At 35.2% G+C, this 23,527-nt stretch overlaps 5 protein-coding genes and 1 long non-coding RNA gene across 6 annotated transcripts; 3 read left to right on the forward strand and 3 right to left on the reverse strand.

Moving 5' to 3' along the window:
* Positions 1–681: 681 nt before the first annotated feature.
* LOC149489353 (folylpolyglutamate synthase, mitochondrial-like) lies at positions 682–7,337 on the reverse strand. The gene is made up of 8 exons (XM_089712432.1): positions 6,982–7,337; positions 6,416–6,496; positions 5,453–5,560; positions 5,027–5,206; positions 4,534–4,670; positions 4,154–4,334; positions 3,655–3,998; positions 682–1,135 (listed from the first exon to the last, which is right to left on the reverse strand). The coding sequence occupies exons 1-8, from the start codon at positions 7,057–7,059 to the stop codon at positions 769–771; spliced, it is 1,476 nt and encodes a 491-aa protein (XP_089568558.1). The 5' UTR covers positions 7,060–7,337; the 3' UTR covers positions 682–768.
* On the forward strand, positions 1,256–3,290 carry LOC149489354 (putative RNA polymerase II subunit B1 CTD phosphatase RPAP2). The gene has a single exon (XM_089712419.1). The coding sequence runs from the start codon at positions 1,383–1,385 to the stop codon at positions 3,171–3,173; it is 1,791 nt and encodes a 596-aa protein (XP_089568545.1). The 5' UTR covers positions 1,256–1,382; the 3' UTR covers positions 3,174–3,290.
* A 384-nt stretch (positions 7,338–7,721) lies between the features above and the next one.
* On the forward strand, positions 7,722–19,370 carry LOC149489355 (adenylate kinase 8-like). Its single transcript, XM_089712764.1, has 12 exons — positions 7,722–7,814; positions 7,896–8,031; positions 9,864–9,949; positions 10,384–10,489; positions 10,823–11,007; positions 12,975–13,188; positions 13,568–13,692; positions 13,969–14,060; positions 15,093–15,166; positions 15,391–15,464; positions 17,264–17,351; positions 17,666–19,370. Exons 1-12 carry the CDS (start codon positions 7,722–7,724, stop codon positions 17,758–17,760), a joined length of 1,368 nt encoding a protein of 455 aa, XP_089568890.1. The 3' UTR covers positions 17,761–19,370.
* On the reverse strand, positions 8,203–9,418 carry LOC149489356 (uncharacterized). Its single transcript, XM_089714936.1, has one exon. It carries the CDS (start codon positions 9,323–9,325, stop codon positions 8,210–8,212), a length of 1,116 nt encoding a protein of 371 aa, XP_089571062.1. The 5' UTR covers positions 9,326–9,418; the 3' UTR covers positions 8,203–8,209.
* Positions 11,277–12,084, forward strand: LOC149489357 (uncharacterized). The gene is made up of 2 exons (XR_016317895.1): positions 11,277–11,572; positions 11,904–12,084. It is a non-coding gene; the product is annotated as an uncharacterized LOC149489357 (long non-coding RNA).
* Positions 17,873–21,814, reverse strand: Hsc70-3 (heat shock protein 70 cognate 3). Its single transcript, XM_089712701.1, has 3 exons — positions 21,656–21,814; positions 20,984–21,124; positions 17,873–20,284 (listed from the first exon to the last, which is right to left on the reverse strand). Exons 2-3 carry the CDS (start codon positions 21,103–21,105, stop codon positions 18,436–18,438), a joined length of 1,971 nt encoding a protein of 656 aa, XP_089568827.1. The 5' UTR covers positions 21,106–21,124; positions 21,656–21,814; the 3' UTR covers positions 17,873–18,435.
* Between the last annotated feature and the right edge of the window lie 1,713 nt (positions 21,815–23,527).

Consider the following 23,527-nt stretch of genomic DNA (forward strand, 5'->3'; position numbering starts at 1 on the left):
AGAAAAAGCAATGCGCGTGAATTGATGCGTGCAATCGATTTATCGTTAGTAATTATTAATTATTGGAAAAAATTTTAAAGCTTTCGTTTCATTGTAGTTTTTTCGAAATAATCAAAGTTAATTCAAATTGTGTTAAAAAAATAAATATAAGTAACTATGGATGAAGGTACAAACATTGAAAAAAATGTTAATGAAATAATCAAAATCCAAATTACTTAAAATAACCGTAAATATTTTTCAACCAATTATTATGTATACCACTTTATTTACACATTAATGAGGTTATTGCTAACTCTATGAATATTTTTTTTTTCAACACTGAACTTAGCGCAACCTGCTGGTGCGTTTCATGTTCCAATTAAGCATCAGCATAATTCGGCATTGTGCGGCACTGAGTCGCATTATGCTCTGTAATTGGAAAACAGCCTATATGACTTTTCTCATCAATTCGTATAGAGTCAAAAAGAAATTCCCAGCTTACACGGCTCAAGTCACGCTTCAATGTGATTTGTGAACAGTCTCTAACAGAAAACAAAGACAAAGATCAACAGCTAGTAGTCCATAAAGATAATCGCTCAGTGATACAACTGTGAAATACATCTACCTATACCCAACAAGGAGGCACCGAAGTCCTCACACAGCATTTTAGTAAAATTAAAATAAGTATAAAAAAACACATAATAATTAACATTTTATATATTTTGGTAAAAAATAATCACAAATTACAATATACATTTTATTTCATCACAGCTTATCCTTGTTTTTTTATTAATAATTCAAATTAGGATCAATTATTGATAAAGCAGCACCAACCAAATGTAGTGATCCTGTTATTAAAATAGATTGATTTCTATTTTTATTAATACTTTCCAAAGCATCTGATACACATTCAAATACATTTATTTCTCTTGAACTGTGATTAAGATTATTCCAAATATCCGCATATTTTTTACATCGGGAAATTAGTTCATTTTGTTCAGTTTTATAGTAATTATCACTTTTATCCGTGGTTTGTTTGTATGCTGATGGTATGACGAATAATGCTATATCAAAATGCATGTGTGAAAGCGGTTTTAAAAGAATCTCGGCATCACGGTCTCCAGTGGCACTAAATATCAAAATTTTATCTTGATACCTGAAATAAAATTCTCATTAAATATCAGGAAAAAAGTAGGAAGATATTTATTAATAATTATTATACGCGCCAGTACACGGCAGATAACCTCGTATCTGTTTTCTATAATTTAAAAAAAGTTAAGTCAGCTGTTCACAATTGACACCTACATGAACGTATGACATTATTGACATTAAAAAAGTACAAAAAAAAATAAGTTTTGCATGAGTTTTAATTTATATTAGAAAATAAATAAATAGTAAATAAAATGGAAATGGAAGGCAATAAATCAAAGAAAAAGCCAACAAAAATGGAAGAAATGACCAAGGAACAAATACGAAAGGCGATTGTTAAAAAACGGGAATGTAACGCTAAAGCGCAGAATATTGTCGAGAGTTTATTAGAAAAATGCATTAGCGAGGAGTATTTCCTCAAATGTTTACCGGACATTAATCAATCGCACTTAGAAGATATTATAGAAGAGCGATCTATTATACGTCTTTGTGGTTATCCTTTATGTCAGAAAACGATCACGGAACAAGATATACCGAAACAGAAGTACAGAATTTCAGTGAAAACAAACAAGGTATACGATATAACGACACGTAAGAGTTTCTGTAGCAACACATGTTACAAATCTGCTATGTATATAAAGAAACAGATGCTGACCAGTCCGCTGTGGTTCCGTGAGTATGAAGACATACCAAAGTTTCATTTATTGCCACTAGATACAGTGGGAAGCTTAGGACAAGAAGTAGATTTAGGTCAAATAGAGAGGATAGATATAAAATCGGAATTAAAATCATTCACTTCAATTAATGACTTCACTCATGCTGGACTAAGTGAAATGCAAAACAATGACATAAACTTAGAATGTAGTGCTAATAATGATTATAATGACATGAATGAAAATAGTAAAAAGAAATCTAAGCCAAACCCAGACCTTGAAAATAACTCCAATTCATCTAGCTCCTCAAAAACTGTAGAAACACAAAAAGATTCAAATAAAGAGCAAAATTTAACACAAAAATCTGAAAAAAATATAGCAGAACCAAAATCAGATAAGAAACAAGTAAAACCTGTGCCAAATCCTTTAAATATTGTTGGAGAAATAATAGAAAAGCCTGAGAAAAAAATAGATCCCATCCTGTTAGAGGCCCCTACAAAAAATAATAATAATACAGATATAAAGAAAGATAAATCAAAATCCCTTGCCTCTAAAATATTATCTAAGAAGCAACCATCAGTAGCGGCAATAACAATTGAAGTAGAGAAATGTTTGGCTGAATGGTTTACACTAGACACCTTGTTGTTCCTATTTGGAGAAGAAAAAGTGAAAGAAATTGTTGCGGACAAAGGAGAATTCATAAAAGAGTACTTGAACAATCATACACAAAGTATCTTCTACAAATCAAACTCATACGACCAATACCAAGCATTGTGCCGTAAACTCAACATGCTGGAATTAGAAGACAAACGGTACGACGCGCAAACATTATCAAAAGAGATGAAGCCATTGCCTGATTACACAATGCTGAAAGAGGAGAGCAAGAAAATGCAATTGAAAGTAAAAGCATTTTTTGCTGGTGAAACTGTTATACCTGATGTGGAAAATGTTGACGTTGCCAAGCCTACAGAAGAAGAGGAAGTAACTCAGCTACCGTTGGTAGATAAAAACGCACAGAACGCGTTACGTAGAAGAATCGTGTGCCAACACTTGAATAAAGTTTTACCAGATTTATTAAGATCGTTGGGGTTATTGACGTTAAGTATTAGCTCTGATGTCAGACTGCTTGTTAACACATTCCAATTGCAACCGAATAATATAATGTTTAAGCCAATACAGTGGACATTAATCGCCATTGTTTTTATTAAATTATTGTCGCTAAGGGATGGTCGATTGGAGTACTTATTGAAGCAACCAATGGCATTCCAACACATGCAACTTTTGCTTCTAAGTTATAAACAAGATGGAGGCTATTTGGATAGATTAATATTGTGGTTAACAGATGTTGACAGGTTTTTGGATGTTAGTGATAAACAGTTGACTGTTGAATAGTATTTTGTATACTTTTGTGCTCAACGCTACAGCATAGTGAAAAGTTATGAAATTAATTGGACATTTAATTATCTACAGCACTGTTACAAGCTCATAATAAATGTATATTTTTTTCAACAGTTCTTTTATTTTTATTATTACTAGTGTATTTAGATATTACTATTTAGTACTTACGAATTTGTTCAATTCCAAGACACATTACTCTAACTTTATAACTCAAACTTTCTCTAAATTCATATTTTAAAAAAATCATGTTACTTATATTTTTGTGAAGGAAATTGGTTTGATGTATTCATCTTAAAAATTTATTCAATAATTATTTTTTAGATTTAAAATTTAAATAAATTTGTCAAAACCATTATTCTAGTGTTAGTGTTATTTGACATAATTGTGCCCTGCCCATTTTAAGATCTAGTATTAAACATCCCAAAAATTACTTTGTTCTTGAAATAAGGTCATATAACATATTCATATACTGTACCTGCAATTCTCATTAAACCACTTAGCACAAATTTCCATCGACTCCCTCGTATGAGCACCATCTAAGTACACACATCCAAATTCAGTTTCAACCACATGATATCGTCCTGGCCATTTACAATCCCTTAAACCTATAACAGTTTCCTTTGGTAATTTATTTATTAACCCACTGGTTTTTACATTATCTGTATTTTCACTTTTATTATCTGTGGCTATTCTCATCCACGCATGGGCCAGCTGAATCGCTAAGGACGCGTTTATTCTATATGCGTCTAATTGTATGGAATGACGGAGGCCATTTTGAAATGTATATGTGTTGTATTCTGGCACAACTGTTAGGGGACACTGAAAAGAATAACTTTTTGTTTATTTATGAAATTACATAACATTTATTATTTAAATTTTCATTTCCAAGCCAAACCCTACATTTCCTTTGCAGCATACACAGAGATTTTGGGAAAAATTTTACGAGGAAAAAGATTTGCTATATGAATACATACTTTAACATCAGAAGCCACTCTTTTCAAAACTTCTATAGCCTCTTGTGGTTGTTGTACAGTATACGCCATGCAGCCAGGCTTCATTATACCGGCTTTTGCAAGAGCAATTTCCGGCAAAGTGTTTCCCAATATTGACGTATGATCTAGGCCTAAAGCTGTTATGCCGGCTACTGGGACTTTTCTAAAATCAATGAGAATTCAAGGATTATTAAGATTATGTTTAGTTAAATTTCTATTGTGGAGTAACTTTAAGCAATCCATAATCCTACATAATTTAATAGAAAATTTTTGAGGCATAGTAAAGCAGTCAACGATTAACTGCACTTTACTGCGAATTGAGAAGGAAACTACAATTCAATAAATCTATTTTGCTGCATTACCTTAAAACATTTGTATAGTCCACAATGCCGCCAATTCCAACTTCAATTATAGCGACATCTACATTTTCTTGAATGAACACATTAAAAGCCATCACTGTAAGGAAAGCAAAGTATTTTGGCATATCACCCTCATACTTCTGAAATAAAAGAAATTGTTAAAATATTGATAGACCTACTATTCGTTCTGTTAACTGAGCTATACTACATATTATAAGTAAAAAAGTATAAATACGTTGAAATAGCATGTCGAAACTGGCTAAATAGCCCCAATTTACATCAGTTGTCTCTTTCTCGCTCCCAAAAGTTGAATCATGCCATCTTACTTTCCTATTTGTGTATGCGTTAGTGCACCTTTTTGACGATCAAATCAAATGTTGTGTTGGTAATCTAAACCTTTTTACTTATAATATCATTGGATACAACTTAACATGTATTCCTTTAAATAAGAACATAAACAATCACTTAGAACTTATTGTAATTCTATTAACCATACCTGTGTCTTATGCAAAGCGTCATATACTTTATGAAAGTGTTGTGCAAACAGTTCTTCAGAGAGTGGTTGTCCGGCCAGTCTTATCCGTTCCCTTACAGCTATGAGATGTGGAGATGAATAAAACCCTGTGCGGTAGCCGTGCGATCGGAGGATGGATTCGCACATTGCACTTGTTGACCCCTTTGTAAATAGAAAAAGAAATAGTAAGAGATGGGCAATTATAAGAATGAAAAATAATCTTCTATTGCTTATATGTAGTTTCTGAAATCATATCTGAGGAGATTATTTTGATTGTTTATAAACTTAAAAACAATTAAGAAATAAACATTATCACATAAAAAGTTTTAAAGTACATACTCATAAATATTATATTTATAAAATATAATTCTATTGAAATAGGATTCTTTGAACATTTTTTAATCTTACCTTTCCTTTAGTACCTGCAACATGTATAACAGATAATTTGTCCAATGTTGTAAGTGGGACTCCTGTTCGTGCTAAATATTTCTCCATTTCTTCCAAATTTGTGCATTTCTATAAAAATAGACATTATATATTGGCTATTATTATATTATAGGCACCCGTTACACGCTCAATCCAGATCACGATCCAAGTCAGGTGACGGATTGACGAATCTTTATGTGGATCGTCGCGACATTAGATGGTCAATCCAGATCATATCAGTCCACTGTTCGACATTGTTAAATGCACACGCATTCACAACCACTAAATAGATCTGAATAAGAACAAAGCTTGTGCAGCAATAATTATTGCCTGTTATTTGAAAAAACGCGTGAAGAGGAAACGCTGGCTACGCCGTGGCTACTAAAAAGGAACATCTATACACATTCGAACTTGTTAGATGAAATTTATAGTACGGAAGAGGAAGAGGATTACGCAAATTACTACAGGATGAAGGAGGCATGTTTTGATCATCTGTTAAAAATGGTTACACCTGTGTGTTGTCGTCCCATACCATCGCGCTCCGAACGCAGACTGACGTAATTTGACAGCATGTTACATTACACGATCAATCTGGATCTCGATCAAAGGATCGAGATCGTTGATTTCTAAAAATCTAGATATTTTCTGATCAGATTTTACGATCCGTCAATCAAATACAGTCAATCTGGATTGAGATCAATGATCATGAACAAGGATCACATTCTAGATTGAGCGTGTAACGGGTGCCATATATATATATGGCTATTGGCTATAGATTTTTGTTATTAAATTAGTATAACCAAGTAGGTATATTTATTATCATCTTCATAGTAATCAATAATTATAAGTTAACACAGAGATAATAGTATGCTACAATCATATTACTGAGAAATAAATTGTTTGTTTTTTCTAGATATTCAAACAGAATAGCAAATAAGTACTTACTTGTCCTGTTTTAATTTCCTTTCGTATTTGTTCTATTGTAGCCTTGTTTGATTGTAAGGAGTTTAATTTATGGACAGCATCCTGAAACAGAGAAATAAACGACATTGTAAATAAAATAAAAAAAATTCGGACCAATTTCATCTATTTTGTAAAGAGTGTATAGTTGAAATAAATTATTGCAAAATAACTATTGAGTAAGGTTGAGCATGAAGGAAGTTATTTCAATTGCAGAAGCACAGTATCAATTACCTTCCAGTTTAATTAACTGAAACACAATGCAATACATACATAATTGTTAGGTTGGTGTTTTAAAAACTGGTTAGGTACTTCACATGACTAAATATGAAAATTTAATAATTTGGCAGTGTTTATATATTAAATTTATTTATGTAATGACTATCAGAGTTAAAAATTAACGTATTTTAAAATGAAACAATTACCAAGAAGGTCAAAATTTACAGGAAAAGAGAAGGATACAGAATAATGTCTGGTCCATATTATTTCTTTAACTTCGAAAAAAACTTGTTTGATTGCATAAATAAATGTATTTAAATGTGTACACTCACCTCGTACGAAAAATTGTTAGAAAACATCCTTGTTGCTACTTTATACACTAAACTACGACGTAAACCGATGCTAGTCATCGGCACACTAATAGGAAATAAACTAGTCAATTCACAGTTACTTAATTATTGACCTAAGTTCCATACCGAAGATTGTCGTAAAAAACTCAATCACTGTTCGTCCGAACATCGTAAAATGAGTGATGTTTGTTATCAATGAATTGTTATGACATCTGACCCATTATTACGGCATTGAGAAACCTAAAGAAACGAGTAATTACTGCTTATTTTTATGAATTAGTTCAGCACCAAGTGTATGCGTGATTAAATAAAAACATAACCACATTTTTTTGACATTGACACTTTAATGACAAAAACAGCTGATTATCATTAGGGTGTCCCCTTTTTGATGTAGGTACTGGGAATAATTTCGTACTCTTTACTTTCTTGTGCACACCTTGTGCACTATCTAAATAACGACGTGGGTCTTTTGAATTGTGGTTGAATTTAACTAAATTCAATACAATAAATGTGTTAATTGGACATACAATTTGTAATACTATATGCACCATTCAAATAAAAATGTTGAATTAAAGGAACCTCCATCGTTTTTGGAAATATCCAAAGATATCAATCAATAATCAATGTGTCAAGAGAAAACTGAATTATTATTATTTGTTGAAGATTTGTTGTTATTCAGCGAATATTTGATTTACAAATAAGTAATTTTTAATTAGCTAAAAATGACTGAAACGGATGCTACAAGGAGACCTCTCCAAATGCCTGAAACTTTTCTACCATACCTTGAAAAACATAGAATATACAAATTATTCAAAGCAAGTCGAATTTTCAGTTTTCATATTTGCTATGTAATAATTTAAGGTGTTTCTAATCTTTCGTAACAATATTTTTTAAAGGATATGGTCAGAGATTTAGTGATACATTTACCAAAAGATCATTTGAAGCACATGAAAGTATTTGTGGGGCGTCACTTGCACAGTACTAAGGACGTCGACAGGGTAATATTTTTGGTTTCCCCGGAACTTAAAATAGGTAAGGCTTTAGGTACTTAATAATTTATTTTATTTTGTGAATGTGTTATTTTTTTAATTTTATTTATTTATAACATTTAATTCAGGTAACAGACAATAAATTGTACAGACCCATAGAATAAATACCTTACAGACTAATATACATATAATAATTTAAAACTTAACTAAATTAATACACGCTATGTCTTCGGCGTGTGACGCGATTCCGGGGGGCCGGGTATCCGTCCGCGGAAGCGGCGAAACACAACTCCCTGCGGCCAAAACCCTTCGTCCATGTAGACGCTCAGCTTGGCGGTCGGTACTCTCACCACTAAGGAGTTGAAGCTCACTTTATGGCGAGACTCCAGCCGTTCCACTCGCAGACTCAAACCTGTCTTCGCATGCAAGTACTCGACAACATCTTCAGTCTTGGTACAGTAGTGCACACGAGACACGTAGAGTGGCGTCGTCGGCACCTCTGCGCGCATCCGCAAGTTTGGATCCCTCGTTGCGGTGCCACACTTGTTCTGACGAGTCAGCTTCCTTTTCTTCTGGACTTTTGTGAAGCCATCCTCGTCGACGCCCTTCGTTTTTGAAGGTAAACTTTTCCGCACAGGTGCGTTTACTCCTTTTGTTGGTTTGGGGGTCGCAGTCATTTTTGCGGCTGCGGCGGCGTAGTCACGTTGAGGAGCAGCTGGCAACGTGACATGCGATGTCTTCTCCGGGGGAGAGGTAACGGGAGCGGGGCGCGGGGCATCACTCGGGTCATCGGCGGTCGGCGACACGTCAACATCGGCAGTTAAAATGCCGACGCATGCATTTTGCGCTCCGCGACGTGCATTCACATATGACGGCACGGGTGACCTACATATTGCATGCGCATCGCGATATGTCGCTAACTCGACTCGTAAATCGGAGATGGTCTTCTCTGAGGCCTCCAACTTGGTGTGTACCTCGGCCAGACTCGCCTTAAGGAATGTGATGTCCTTAAGGAGCCTCGTAACATCGACGTGGTCGAATCCCACCGGTGGAAGTTTATGCAACTCCTTTGCGACGAAATCGGGCACGTCATCGGGATCAGTCACCTTCAATAGGCTGATGATGTCCTGTATGCATTTTTCACCCCCGTTCCTGCGGCGGGACGGCATCGTGGCAATCTTGTCTAGCGTTTGGAAGAGTAGCACCTTGCCACTGCTGATTTCCTCCTCGTTAAAGTTAGTTTTGCAGATTTGCATGATGCTAACCTCGTCCATTGTATCGATGGCATTTTGGATGAACGCCAACAGCTCATTTACAATGAGTGTTTTACAACTCATTATAAAAGTTCATGCAGCGGCAAAGCCGCGCGTGGCGCGAATTGTTATTCCTTACTGCAGTGCTAGCACTAATCACGTCCAATTCCGAACGCGTCTAGCGCACGACGATGATTATTACGCGTTGACTTCGTTTATTCGTATAAAAATAACTAAGTACCTGTGAATTAATTGTTTAATAGTCTCGGGTCTCCATAAGTTTTGAACCCAGGAGCTCTGCGCGCTTATCACTGCATCAAAAACGCAATGATATCGAACTCGTATTCGGGTACAACTATTACCATCTAAATAATGCTTTTACAATCCGTCTCTTTCTCCTGATACCTGACTCCAAGTAATACAGTGGCTCTTAGTTACTCATAAAATCTTATGGCCACAAATGATAACTTATTGTATTGTAAGTCGGCAGCGCAGTCGGCAGTATTTGTATTTTTATGTTCCTGCAAAATTTTATGAGCATTGTTTTCTGACTGACATATTAAGCTAAAATGTTTAAATAAGCTACTTTGCAGCAAAATCATGGTATCCACATTAATTCCAGATATAAACAGACTAGTTCGAGAAATGTTAAAAGATTTGGGCATAATTGTAATCAGTCGCCGATGCGTAATGGATCGCTACGAGAAGGTAATCAACAACTTAGTTTATGTACAATTTTAAATTAATAATAATTCGATTAATCCACTCTCCAATCTCATCTTAACGATAAAACCAAATACAAAAGTATATTTTGTATCAAACAATTTTGGCAATAATTTTCAGGATCGTCACAACATTGGGCTCTTAATTTATTGACTGTCAAAAATAAAATTAATTGTATTGCAATACAAACAATTAGGTACCTACCTACATGGTACCTACTCAATGTTTAGGCATTGTTCCATTAGGATTCTTGATAATTGTCCATTCCACACAGTACATAGTACCTACTTGTGTATAAGTGTATTCAATGAAATTATAGAACGTATAAAACGTATCTGACAGCAGTTTTACTCTTATAGAATAGCGAGTATCGCGGTTACAATTAAAAAGATAAGAAATAAAAGATAATCACGTTCTAGCACGATAACTACGTGCCTGGGTGCATTTCACCAGAGCTGATGTCAGAAGTTACGAAAACTCTGACTCTGAAAGACCCTGTGCCGCAATCCGGTTGGCTGATGTTTGGTATGACAACATGATCAGCATTTTTAAAAATGAAATATTCTTGCAGATTTGTAAATTTTTCTTGATGTACATATATTAATTTTTCATCTACGATCCTAACATGATTATTAATACATATGTACTACAAGTGTAATACTGTTGAAATAGACATAATTAGTATTTTCAGCAGAAATCCTACATATAACGTAATAAATGGGTAGCCTAACTATAATCTGATTGGATTTTTTTTTATCTAGGTATTAATTAAACTTTACATGGTATTTTTACACCTATTTTACGCTTCCGGAAATGTGCTATAAGGATAATAGTAAAGTTCCAAGTTGCGTCAACTAGATCACCCCTGCACGGTCCGTGAAGCGCAGTGCCTGCAGCAAGATGGCGTCTTGCCAACTGTGACGTTGGTGCTGACACCTCCACCGCCAGTGGCGCCGCCCACTGTGGACCCGTGGACCCCAGCACGGTCCTTCTTCCAGCAGGACTTTGAGGGGCTGAAGTTTGTGTACAAGTCCACGTTGAAGGTCTTGAAACACGTCATTCACGTCGTGTGTGTGTAGAGATTCCAATGGAAAATGAATCCATTTATTTACGAATATAATAAGGCATTTTAATAAGACCAATTTGATTTTAAATTAAGATTAGCTACGCTTTTGATAAGTTTTAACTTATAATGAGAAATGCATTAGAAACGTAGTTACCTATACCGCATGTTCAATCTATGGTAGGTAATTTTTTTTTAGATTTGTCGATACATTCTCTTTTCTATGATGAGTAGTAGAGTAGTTCATATCCTCGTAACGCCCAGATACCTATTAAAAGGCATGCAGCTCGATAGTGGTACGGGCCCAAGCTGTTATCCAACTTTATGACATAAACGCCCACGGTACCTTTTTAAAGGTATCTGACAGTATCTGATTTGAAAACGCAGTAACATTTTAAATTACGCGCCAAATCTAATTACTGTTTTTTATCCGGCTACTGGAAAGTATGTTTTTGTCTATGGTTAAGCAATAGTGCCAATAGAAAAAGAAAATATATGTAATTTCCGGCGAAAAGTCTGGCCATATTGACTGACTAGAGGACGTGGTAAGTTCAATCCATGATTATTGATGCAATCTTAGGTTTTTAACTGAGAGTATCTTACTCTGCTTGTTGACAAATAAGTAAATATTATAATTACATTTAGATTTACGCGAAAATAAAGAATATGCGTGTAAAATAACCTCGTAAAATCTGGATACCTTTTAGAAGGTATAAGAGTATTAACATATTATTGGATTTTAAAAGGTATAAGGGAATACACCACTAATCAATTTGATTTGCCTTTGCAACTTATGATTTAGACCGTTTTCTCCTTCATAATATAAAGTAAATTATTTAGTCTGTTATAGAATATTTTAGTACCTATCCTTTTCAGGTAACCCAATGAGAGATGAGCAAATCGAAGAAGCTTTAGAAGTATTAAATCAGTCAGATATAGAAGAGTATGAACTATTTGGAGATGAGGATTACAACATATGTATAAACCAAAACCAAGAAAGCTCTTCCAGTTCTGAAGAATCTGAAAATAATATTTTTTTATTAAAAACCAACTCTTATTTGCGAAATTATTTAAAACTTCTATAGAAATATATCAATTTACCTACTATCATTCTGATTTTAAAAGGTATATGGGTTGCTATTATATAGTGTTTTTGGGTCCAATTTAGAAACTTGCTAATTTTTGCTTCTGTCATCTGTTGGAAGTGGATTTCTTCTGATAGAAATCCTAAAACACTTGATAAACTAGCCTTTAAAAATAATAAGTACAGAAAATAATGATCATATTGTTCAAAAATTGATATTTTTTTCTCAGATTGTTAGTGTGAGATATCTTTTTGGTCATTAAAATTTTGGAAGACATGTATTAATCCAAATATTTGTGTTCATTGTTTTTTGTAATATAAAATAAACCCTATATTGTCTACCGCTAATCAATAATTTAAAAAATACGAATTTTGCGAAATCGGGTTTTGTAATACATTAAAGCCCATATGCCTAAATAAAGAATAACGAATTTGGGGTTATTTAGTGTCTCAAAACCTTCCACTGACATACATTTACATGCAGAAAAAATCCCACGCTCATACGGAAATAATAAGGCACTTTTTTTAGATTTCATCACCTCCGGGTCCGCACCATGTGAACCTTTTAAAAGGTACTTGGGCTGCAAGCCAATGTTTGGTAAAAATAGCCTGGGCGTTACGAGGATATAAAAACTACCAGCTACCTATACACTTTAACATTACATAAAATGCACATAATACTAAGAAGGCCTAAAATTCAAGATATTTGAATGAACCTACAACTTACAAGTCAAACAAAAAGAACGTTAACAAGCATGTTGCATTTAAAAATGTCAAATTAAAACTATCAGCAGCTTCATACTTTTTATATTTTCCTCTTTTATTTAAATAATTGCTAATACGCGCCCTGTTCTCACCCACAGGAAGTGTACATAGATCAAGACGACGACCACGAGAAGTGCGCAATGAAGTGTTTCAACGCGATCCGCGCGTGCGCGTCCGGGGCGCAGGGGCCCGGGCAGGGAGTGCACGCGAGCGGGGCCCCGGGCGTGTACCGCGTGCTGCTTATCGGGCCCCGGGGCTCCGGCAGGCGCACGCAGGCCATGGCTGCCGCTAAGCAGTTTGATTTGGTTTATTGTGCGTTGTGTACTATGTAAAAACTGTTTTATCACCTTCTTTACTTACTTCCTAGAATAATATGCATGAAAGGGGGGCCCCGAAGGGATTTTACGTGCCTTTGTTTAGCCTTTATAATGAACCACTGAAAAGATGCACGAGATTTTAGGCTGATAGTTTTATTGTACATACGTGTCTGTACATGGTAGGCATTTTGTTGGACCGCTATAATATTATAATCACCGCAAATAAGTATGATCTAGTTTTTATTATACGTGAAAGGTTTGCTCTCATTTTACCGAATCTAAGGAGTTGAGTCAAAAGCATTGTTGTAATAAATAAAGCAAACAAAAATAAAGTAACGGGTCTATTAAAAGATTCTAATGGTATAAATATTTAGTGGAATTCGGCATGCTCTTCAACGAGGCCAAAATGAAGAATGATGATATTGGCAAGAAACTCCGTAGCATCGGATGCAGTGTACAGATGCGAGCTGATATCGTAAGACGACGTATCGCTATGAAGGTGATTGACAGCCGTAAATTCATGTAGTTATTTTTAATCTTTTGGGGCCCTCTTCACAAAGGATAGCGTGGAGCTGGCAATCATGATAGTGTTTAGGGTCTAAAATGATTATGATAGGCCGTCATAGTGTGCGTTTATTCAGAATCGCCGTCATGTCATTTATTGGGCCAACGCTGCTAGATCTTTTACCTTTATTCTGATATAGATATTAGATAATAGCGTGGTTGACTCATTGAGGTTGATGGTAGGGGATTTTTTAAGTTACTTTCTTTACAGGATTGCATTGACCACGGTTGGATTCTCACCGGATATCCGGCTTCTGGCGTTGACTTCGAGCTACTTGACATGATGCCGACTCCGCCTAATCGGTTATTATTAATTATTCAACTTTAAACCTCGTCGTCTTAATAACAATCTAATAATAATATAATCTAATATAATAAAGATGTTCATATACAGAAAGAGGCTTAATTACACATCGAAGTTAATTACTAACGTTACCTCAAATATTATATTACTGAATTTAATACTGTCACTATAAATAAGCTATGAAATTTCTGGACGGATATTGCATATTATTTCACGGTTCACTAACAGTAAGCTGCTTCTATTTATTTATCCCGCCGCGCGGGGCCAACCAGAGTACAATCGGGGCAACAAACGACAAACACAAAAACGTTACCATTTTTCGGTCAGTCGAGTACTACTACTAATACAGTGATTTTCCCATAACTTTCAAATATGTAAACTGTATTGGACATTGGTTATCTGAGAAACTTGAAACATGAACGCTCTTATTGCTGTGGCTAAGTTGGTTTCAGTAAGGTCTATACAGATACTTTCTAAGTGAAAGCTGGTCTAGAAATACAATTAAACACGCTCGGAGATAAATTTTCGCAAGTTACATAAATAAAACTTTAGTTACTTAATTGTTAAATAAGATGTTTTTTATAAAAAATTCGATAACGAAATACTTATACCGACTCTAACGGTAACGTTGTAGGCTAATAATAGCAATAGTTCATTGATCTCTAGATTTGAGCTATTTCTAATTGAGTACCATCGAAATTCAATTTAGATTTCAGAACCAAAAGCAATACCTATGGTTATTACGATGATGTTCAGCGCCGGGACGTATAACTGTCGATCGGCATATAATCGGTGACCGCTGTTCATGGTATCATATTTTTAGAGATATTACCTGTTCATAGGAGAGCTGGAGAGAATAGATAAGACATAAAAACAGATCTTAATACATATTAAAAATGAAACTCGACTATCACGTGTGCTGCATGCGCGTTTTTATTTTTATTTTAATGTGTTTCACAGTGAAAGTGTTGTTGGTCATAAATATTCATTTATAATTTGTACTATATTTTATTGAATGAATTTATTTTCAGCGTAATATTTCTAAATGTTGATTGGAATACCTGTAAAGCTCGGGCAACAGCGCGTGGTGTGGACTGGTGTACAGGTATAAACGCCTCTATACATTTAAATATGTTTTCCTATGCAAAAAATGAGCTAGTTACCAGAAAACAGTTTTAATAATATGACTAAAGAGAATGGTAAAATACTTTCACATAATAATGTCGAATGTTCTAGAATTGAATTCAATCTCAAATGTTACATTTTCTATCGATCATGGTCAAATGAATTTATTCTGTAATGTACATAAGTGAAGTTAAATTATTTTAGGTCAAGAGCAACCTTTGGGCACGGGCCCACGAGTGCTGCCCCGGCCTGCTGATGCCGAACAGCTTGATACTGAGGTATAATGCATAGCTTGAATATCTATCTAGCTATCTTATACATTTGTTTGTTTGAATTGAGAATGTGACATTATTTTTATACGGTGGATAACATAACGAAAATTGCAATTATTTATATGTTTTGTAAGTTTGCATTTTAATACCTACGATGAACCTAGATAGGTATCAAATTATTAGAAAAAATAGTTGTCCTGTTAATAGTCTAGGTATTGTAATTGTACTAATTGTGGTGATATACCTACTATATAATTTGTAAGTGACTGTAGGTGTGAACATTTTCTTAAACATATTGACTTATTGTGCAGAATGGCAATCAAAAGTAAAATATATATACCTAGTAGTTTTCCAACGTTTACCAAAACCTCATAAAATAATATGATAAATAAACCAAAAATTTAAGATTAGTGGAACCTTCACGTCGTTAGCATGACCTACTAGCCTGGTATCCGGGATGTGAGTCAGCTATCCGCACTTTCCGACTACCACAGCTAAATTTTGCTTTCATTGCATTGCATTGCAGTTTCATTATTTCATCGTCCACTGGGTAGTTACCTATTTGTTTTAATTTTACTTCTTTCTGTCATAATATTGTAAGCGCAAAATATTGCAAGTATGATGATGTATCATGTAGGTATGTTTGTTACTTTTTAACTCAAATACCTACATCTTTACAGATGTTGATGAAAATTATTGGTACTTGTAAGTATGGCCGTTTGTACCAAGCTATAGAAATATTTTCTACTGGTTCGTCTGCGGGTGAAACCGCGTGGCACAGCTCGTTTGAATATTATTTAGAAATAAGAATACTGAATCGGATACATCAAATTGCTTCCACCAGTTCCACCTGCGCAGTTAATAAAATACATTTCTGTGATTTTTTGACATGATGGAACAATTTAAGATCCAGGGGCGTAGCTAATGCCGTATTAATTACGCGGGGCCCCAAGGCTAAAGGGGCCCCAAAACATATCTATACTAATATTTCTTTCATAATTTAGATTCTAGATAAAATTAATATAAGTAGATTCTAAATTAAAACGTTAGATCGCTACTAAAATAACGATGACAACCGGCGTATTAGGTACTTAGTTATTACTTTCACGTAATAGCAGTAACGGTTAGGTTTTTGGTTACAACGGTTATTCAACCCAATGACACGTTTACTAGGTCATAGTACATCACACATGCATGCTAAAAAGCACACAGTTATGTTAATAATAAAATCAGTTGATAATATTAAGACCGCGTGAAATTAGTTTTATAGGCGTGGTGGATTGGTAAACATTTTCATCATGATTTTGCATGGTTTCATTGTACATTAAAAAAATGATATATAGGTACCTGCTTAGTACATATACTTTATTGTAATGTTATGTATGTATAAATAAATATGTTTGATATAAAAAATAATAGTTAAAAAAAACTAAAAAACACGCTTTTTATAGAAAACCGAACTAAAAAATAGAAAATTTTATCAAATTAGTGTATTGTCATCGGTCCTCAATAATTCTACAAAGTTTGAACTGGCCGTTTAAAGTGGATCAAAATCGCGCCCAAAGAAGTCGGTTACAAACAAACAAACATAGGGTGAAGCTAATATAAAGCGTGTAAAAAAAATAGTGCTATGTACGCGCCGCGCGTATAGTAACTTCATATTTTTAACTACCTACCAAGTCTGTTTTTCGTTTTCTTGCTTGAACCGTTGCGCGTTGAACGGTTATTAATTTTCGGTAGATGGAAACTTATTATTGGTAAAAAAGAGCGAAACCGCGAAATCTATAAAACAAATTCTTTTGCAGTTAGATACGTTCTTCACTGAATCGCTGGCTGAGCTACGAGCTGCGGCTGGTATAACTGCAGTAGAAGTGGACGGGAATGATCAAATCGGTAGTTATACCTATCTTGTCTATGGTTATTGGTTTTCTAGTAGCTCTTTCGTTATGGAATCGGGATAAAAACAATAATTAAGTTAATAGCTAAACCAAAGATTTACGAACTCATTGTGAAGGTAGGTATTTAAAACAATTAACACAGGTCAATGAACTACATGGTCAAAGTCAAATTGCTCATCATTATCTAGGTTCCTCATTACATAATGTGAATTTTATTGAGCGTGATAAATATTTTTCAAAAGATTGCCATAATATATTACCGTGGTGGGTAAAAGATTTTTTTTATTTGATTTACAATTTGTTTTCCAGATCAAGTTCAAGTGAGGATTCAAGCAGCTATAATGGCGTCGCCATCTTTCAATATCGAATATTGCTCTCAATTACGAAATGTATGCGGGGACTAACAGTGCTCTGTGCTACATAGTTTTATATTATCTGTGATGCTACTATGTACTTTAATTTATTTAACCTTGGTTTTAAAATGATTGCACTGGGTAGAAAAATAAAAGAAATAAATTCTTCATAGAAAAAATGTTTTATTATGTACTCCTCCGTACTTCTTTATATTATTTCTACATAATTATTCTGCTAATTAAGAACTAACATTTCAGCAGTCTCAAAAACAATTACATACGATAAAGAACACTGAGGCAGTCTCGATAGCGAGACTAGCAGATGTTTAGAGGGAACACCTCTCATAGAGAACAGATTCTTCACAATTACCTCTATTGCTCTATTAAAATTAAAAATGCATCATCTTATACAAAACATACGCATACATACAAATCATACATTCACGCGAGCGGCGGCGATCGTAAAACTTGTACAGTCAAAGATAATAATAATTCGCCTGCGATTGATTTTACATTAAATATGAATTACGTTGACTATACGTTTGGCAGATTCGTCCATCGACCACCACAAGCCTCATTCACACGGCACACGAATAAATATACACAACACGAGCTAAAACACATCGTATCCGCACTAAGTTACGGACTACGTGCATTGCGCTGGCATCGCACGTAGCCCGTAGCGACGGAGATCACATTTGGCTATCACTCGTTATCAGTCTGTGATTACAACTCGTCTTTGAATTCGTCATCTTCTCCGCCCGCTCCCTGAGGAGGCACGCCACCTTGACCTTGGTATAACTTGGCGATGATCGGTTGGACGACGTCTTCTACTGTCTTCTTTTGTTTCTTGTACTCTTCAGCATCAGCGTCCTGGTTATCTTCGAGCCACTTGATAGCGGCATCGATGGCTTCTTCCATCTTGGTTTTTTCGTCGTCGCTGACTTTAGCGCCGAGCTTTTCTTTGTCTTGGAGTTGGTTCTTGATGGAGTATGCGTAGCTCTCCAATTCATTCCTTGCTTCGACGCGTTCCTTTAGTTTCTTGTCGTCGTCAGCGAATTTCTCCGCGTCCTTGATCATTCTTTCGATGTCTTCTGGCGTTAATCTGTTCTGGTCATTTGTGATGACAATCTTTTCCCTGTTTCCTGTGCCCTTGTCTTCAGCCGATACTTGAAGGATACCGTTGGCATCGATTTCGAAGGTGACCTCAATTTGTGGAATGCCTCTTGGCGCAGGTGGGATGCCAGTCAGATCGAACTTTCCAAGCAAGTGGTTGTCTTTAGTCATGGGACGTTCACCTTCGTACACCTGAATGGTTACGGTGTGTTGGTTGTCGCTAGCGGTGGAGAAGATTTGAGATTTCTTGGTGGGAATGACGGTGTTACGGGGGATGAGCTTGGTCATGACACCTCCGACGGTTTCGATACCCATAGTAAGAGGGTTGACGTCAAGAAGTACGATAGCGTCAGTGTCTTGTTCACCGCTGAGTACACCGGCTTGGACGGCGGCACCATATGCGACGGCCTCATCGGGGTTGATGCCTCGGGATGGCTCTTTGCCGTTGAAGAATTCTTTGACAAGTTGTTGCACTTTGGGAATACGGGTTGAACCACCGACGAGTACGATTTCATCGACGTCTTTCTTGTTCATGTCGGCGTCTTCCAACACCTTTTGTACAGGTTTAAGGGTAGATCTGAACAGGTCCATGTTCAATTCTTCGAATTTAGCCCTGGTAAGAGTTTCGGAGAAGTCTTCACCTTCGAAGAAGGATTCAATTTCGATCTTAACTTGGTGGCTTGAAGACAAAGCTCTCTTAGCCTTTTCAACTTCACGACGCAATTTCTGGACGGCACGGTTGTCCTTTCTGATGTCCTTGCCCTTCTTCTTCTTGTACAGTTTGATGAAGTGCTCCATGACTCTTTGATCGAAGTCCTCACCACCCAAGTGAGTGTCACCATTGGTGGCAACTACTTCGAATACACCGTTGTCGATGGTAAGAAGAGACACATCGAAGGTACCACCACCCAAATCGAATACGAGAACGTTCTTCTCTCCTTCTTTCTTGTCAAGACCGTAAGCGATGGCGGCAGCGGTGGGCTCGTTGATGATTCTCATGACGTTAAGACCGGCAATGACACCAGCGTCCTTGGTAGCTTGACGTTGAGCGTCATTGAAGTAAGCGGGGACTGTAACGACAGCGTGAGTGACCTTCTTGCCGAGATAAGCTTCGGCAGTTTCCTTCATTTTTGTGAGCACCATAGCGGAGATTTCTTCAGGAGCGAAGATTTTGTCGCCCTGTGCGGTCATCACGGAGACGTGAGGTTTGCTGTTCTTCTCAACAACCTTGAATGGGAAGAATTTGACGTCATGTTGGACGGTGGAGTCTGTCCATTCACGACCGATGAGACGCTTGGCGTCGAAAACTGTGTTTTCGGGATTGGTTGTAAGCTGGTTCTTGGCGGCGTCTCCGATGAGACGTTCGCCGTCAGCTGTGAACGCTACATATGAGGGGGTGATACGGTTACCCTGGTCGTTGGCAATGATCTCCACTCGTCCATTCTTGTAAACACCAACACTGTTGACAAAAGAAAAATAACATTAAATAAAAGGGGATATAATTAATGTACCGACTTACTTGTTAGTAGTAATTTTTTTGCAAAACATTTGAATATTGTAATTTATATAGACTTTCAATTTTCAGATTTGATTTGTTACTTGAGAACTATACAATTAAATCTTTAGTATGAATCAAACTGTATTTATACTTGGAATATTATTTTCTTTTACGACTCATACTTATACCAATTTTATCTGAATAAATTCACACAGGCAGACACCACCTCCCACATAATATTTTAACATATCCTTTAAATATTTGATAATAAAGATATTCTGAGATTATTTAATTAATTAACACCCAAATGCTGTGTGATTTACATGAAATTTTTTTATGAATAATAATTTTTTAATTTACTCCATCAGGCCCCGGAATCACAGACACAATAGAAAATCTATTGTGTCGCGGTCAGATCTGGCCATTCGGGGCTCAATGGGTTAATTCATAACTTTATTACAATATGCCGAGATTTTTTAAAAAAATACACTCAATAAATGGGTATGATTAGAAACAAAATACACATTACTTTTTTTACTAATTATTTAAATTTCAGAACATGATTTTTTATCTCAAGTAGCAACATTTCTATCTTATCTTTTAAACAGCGTGGTTACATATGTTAAATTACCTATTAATTAACACAAAAAGTATATTTACCATGAGTATGTGGTACCCAAATCGATACCAATGACGGTGCCGATATCCTTGTCTTTCTCCTTTTTGTCCTCGGCGTACACCGCCGCTAGGACGCAAGCGAGCGCCAGCAGGTACCACCGCATTTTGTGCGAATTGACTATTCTAGAACAATCGAGAACAAAATTCATTAACTCTCTCTAGCAAACACAATAAAACGCTTGCAGTGTCGACAAACGGGTTCATTAGACCGTACCAAGGACACGTATGGGACAAATTCGTCAAACTCCTACTTCAAGGGACACGTCAGATGAACGTGTCACAAGCCAACGCACCTAACCGGATCGAGAGTAGGAACGATTAATGAAACTGAAAGTAAGCTGTAACGGTGAAATAGATAACGGTATGGGTAAATAGTTAAGTGGGACAACGCGCCGGCCCACAATGGGATGACATCGAGAAAATTCTTTGACGTTACATTCATGATACACAATCGGGATGCTTTCTATGTATTTCGTTACAAATGCATTCACGAAGCTGTATCGAATGATTTAAAGGAATATTACTTGAATTTCTATTAAGAAAATGCCACTGAACGGGAAAGTACAAGAAAGGTTATAAAAAAGCTACGGTAAATTCTTGAATGAAATGATTAAATTACACCAAAAAACGATAGAAATGAAGATTAATATTTACCTTAAAAATAAATTAAATACTTCTTGTGAAAAAAGCGTTACACTTCCACAGTTTAAGCACTTTTTAACGAATCGAGAGCAAAATCAAATTTTCTGTACAATCCTTTGCGTGCAATGTCTCGGGAAAAACTGAAGTTGTCAACGCCGACGACGCAGTTATTTAGCGCTAGTGTTGATCGTGTGTTAATTTGATTGGTCGTTTCATTGATGACGTTTATCAAAAATCGCGGTCATTGGACCAAGTAAACAGACTTGGCGATAGCTGATTGGCCCACGTTTGTTACTGGCAAAGTTATTCTTGCGAGGGCGATTCAAAAGGCCACGAAAGTGGATGACGAAGTTTTGGCGTGAATTTCAAATTATTATAATGCAATAATTTCACAATACTTTCGATTTTCTAACTTTTTTTTATAAATTATTGTATTGTATAAGATTCGGCAGTTCTGAATAATTCAAAGAAAGAAATATTACATACGTTACATACCTATTATTTATTAATAGAATTTGTTCTAAATTAGTTAACTTAGTACTTAATGTAATTCATGCAATAATAATTATTATATTATACCTTTATGCTATTAAAAACATTAAATAATCGTAATAAAACCAATATTTTCATTCATTTGACATTGTTGAAAACCTCGTTGAAAATAATTAATACTGTACCTAGCTGTACCCATGTACCTAAGTATATATTTTTACAAAGTTTATGGCTATACCCATCGGTATTGAAAAATGTACTAAATTAAATTGTAGCTTTTTTATAAATATAAAATCTTTAACTTATATCCTAGATTGGTTTAAATATTTTCGGATATCGCTAATGAATCAAATCTCAAATGGAGCCAATGACCTCATTAAATATTCAAACACAACAAACATTCTTCCTTGGCTTTATGCCTTATTTTATACTTATCAATAATATGAATATCTTTTAGTTACATGATTACATGTTCGTAAACTCAATAATTATTTTAGAAATGTGTAGCTTTTCCTTATCATTCAATTTTTATTTTTTGGAAATAAATCTATAATGGAAATAATCTAAACTACTTTAAAATTAAGTATAGTTTACACTAAGAGTTTACATATAAATATAAATCTTATTTCTTCCGGATATTTTTTATGAATTTCATACATAGATTGCCATTATAATATTATCTATACTAATATTATAAAGAGGAAAGGTTTGTATGTATGTATGGTTTTCACGCATAAACTACTGGACCGATTTTGATGAAATTTGGCACAGATAATCTTTAGACCCTGAGAAAGAACATAGGCTACCTTTTATTGCGAAATATGTACCACGGGCGAAGCCGGGGCGGACCGCTAGTCCTCAATAAAAAGCATAAGTAATCCAGCAAAAGTTATTCTACAAAAACTAGAGTACATCAAGTACAACCAACTTTAATTCTGATATTTAACATATTCTACCGTCAAAACTCTTTTGAAATACTAGGGGCAATAAAATGAAACAATTTCAAACTATTAAATATTTTATTATAAGGCACGAAATAACAACAAAAAATAATTGTACTTAACACCAACAATAATTGAGCAAATAAAATTTTGAAAACCAATTTCATATATTTACATAAAAGTACCATAATATACATACAATTTCATATACTTAAAAATTAATATTATTTAGGGTCGAAACACACCAGTCTTCAATCAGTACCATTGATAAAGAGTAACATAAATAAAAAAAAAGTTAATTCATGGTTTAGGGGGCAAACTTTAAAGATAAATAGACCGGACTCTCAGTGGAGTTTCGTTTGCAAAAATCGCGGACCTAAATCTGACTTCTGATATATATTGTATAGATCCCAGACATCCTATAGACAGATGTTGCCAACCAGTTTTGTGG

This window comes from Colias philodice, chromosome 3 (assembly GCF_061535455.1).
Source record: "Colias philodice isolate Cphi_HAF_F1 chromosome 3, ilColPhil1 Martin Lab GWU primary, whole genome shotgun sequence".
NCBI classification, from domain to species: Eukaryota; Metazoa; Arthropoda; class Insecta; order Lepidoptera; family Pieridae; genus Colias; species Colias philodice.

Coding starts and splice junctions, on each gene's coding strand:
- LOC149489354 (XM_089712419.1), top strand. CDS start 1,383: ATGGAAATGGAAGGCAATAAATCAAAGAAAAAGCCAACAAAAATGGAA.
- LOC149489353 (XM_089712432.1), bottom strand. CDS start 7,059: ATGACTAGCATCGGTTTACGTCGTAGTTTAGTGTATAAAGTAGCAACA. Junction 4,671..5,026: donor ACGCTTTGCATAAGACACAG/GTATGGTTAATA, acceptor CTTTTATTTCAG/AAGTATGAGGGTGATATGCC. Junction 3,999..4,153: donor GAGTGGCTTCTGATGTTAAA/GTATGTATTCAT, acceptor TATTCTTTTCAG/TGTCCCCTAACAGTTGTGCC.
- LOC149489355 (XM_089712764.1), top strand. CDS start 7,722: ATGACTGAAACGGATGCTACAAGGAGACCTCTCCAAATGCCTGAAACT. Junction 9,950..10,383: donor TAATGGATCGCTACGAGAAG/GTAATCAACAAC, acceptor ATCACGTTCTAG/CACGATAACTACGTGCCTGG. Junction 14,061..15,092: donor ATGCCGACTCCGCCTAATCG/GTTATTATTAAT, acceptor ATTTATTTTCAG/CGTAATATTTCTAAATGTTG.
- LOC149489356 (XM_089714936.1), bottom strand. CDS start 9,325: ATGAGTTGTAAAACACTCATTGTAAATGAGCTGTTGGCGTTCATCCAA.
- Hsc70-3 (XM_089712701.1), bottom strand. CDS start 21,105: ATGCGGTGGTACCTGCTGGCGCTCGCTTGCGTCCTAGCGGCGGTGTAC. Junction 20,285..20,983: donor TTGGGTACCACATACTCATG/GTAAATATACTT, acceptor TTTTGTCAACAG/TGTTGGTGTTTACAAGAATG.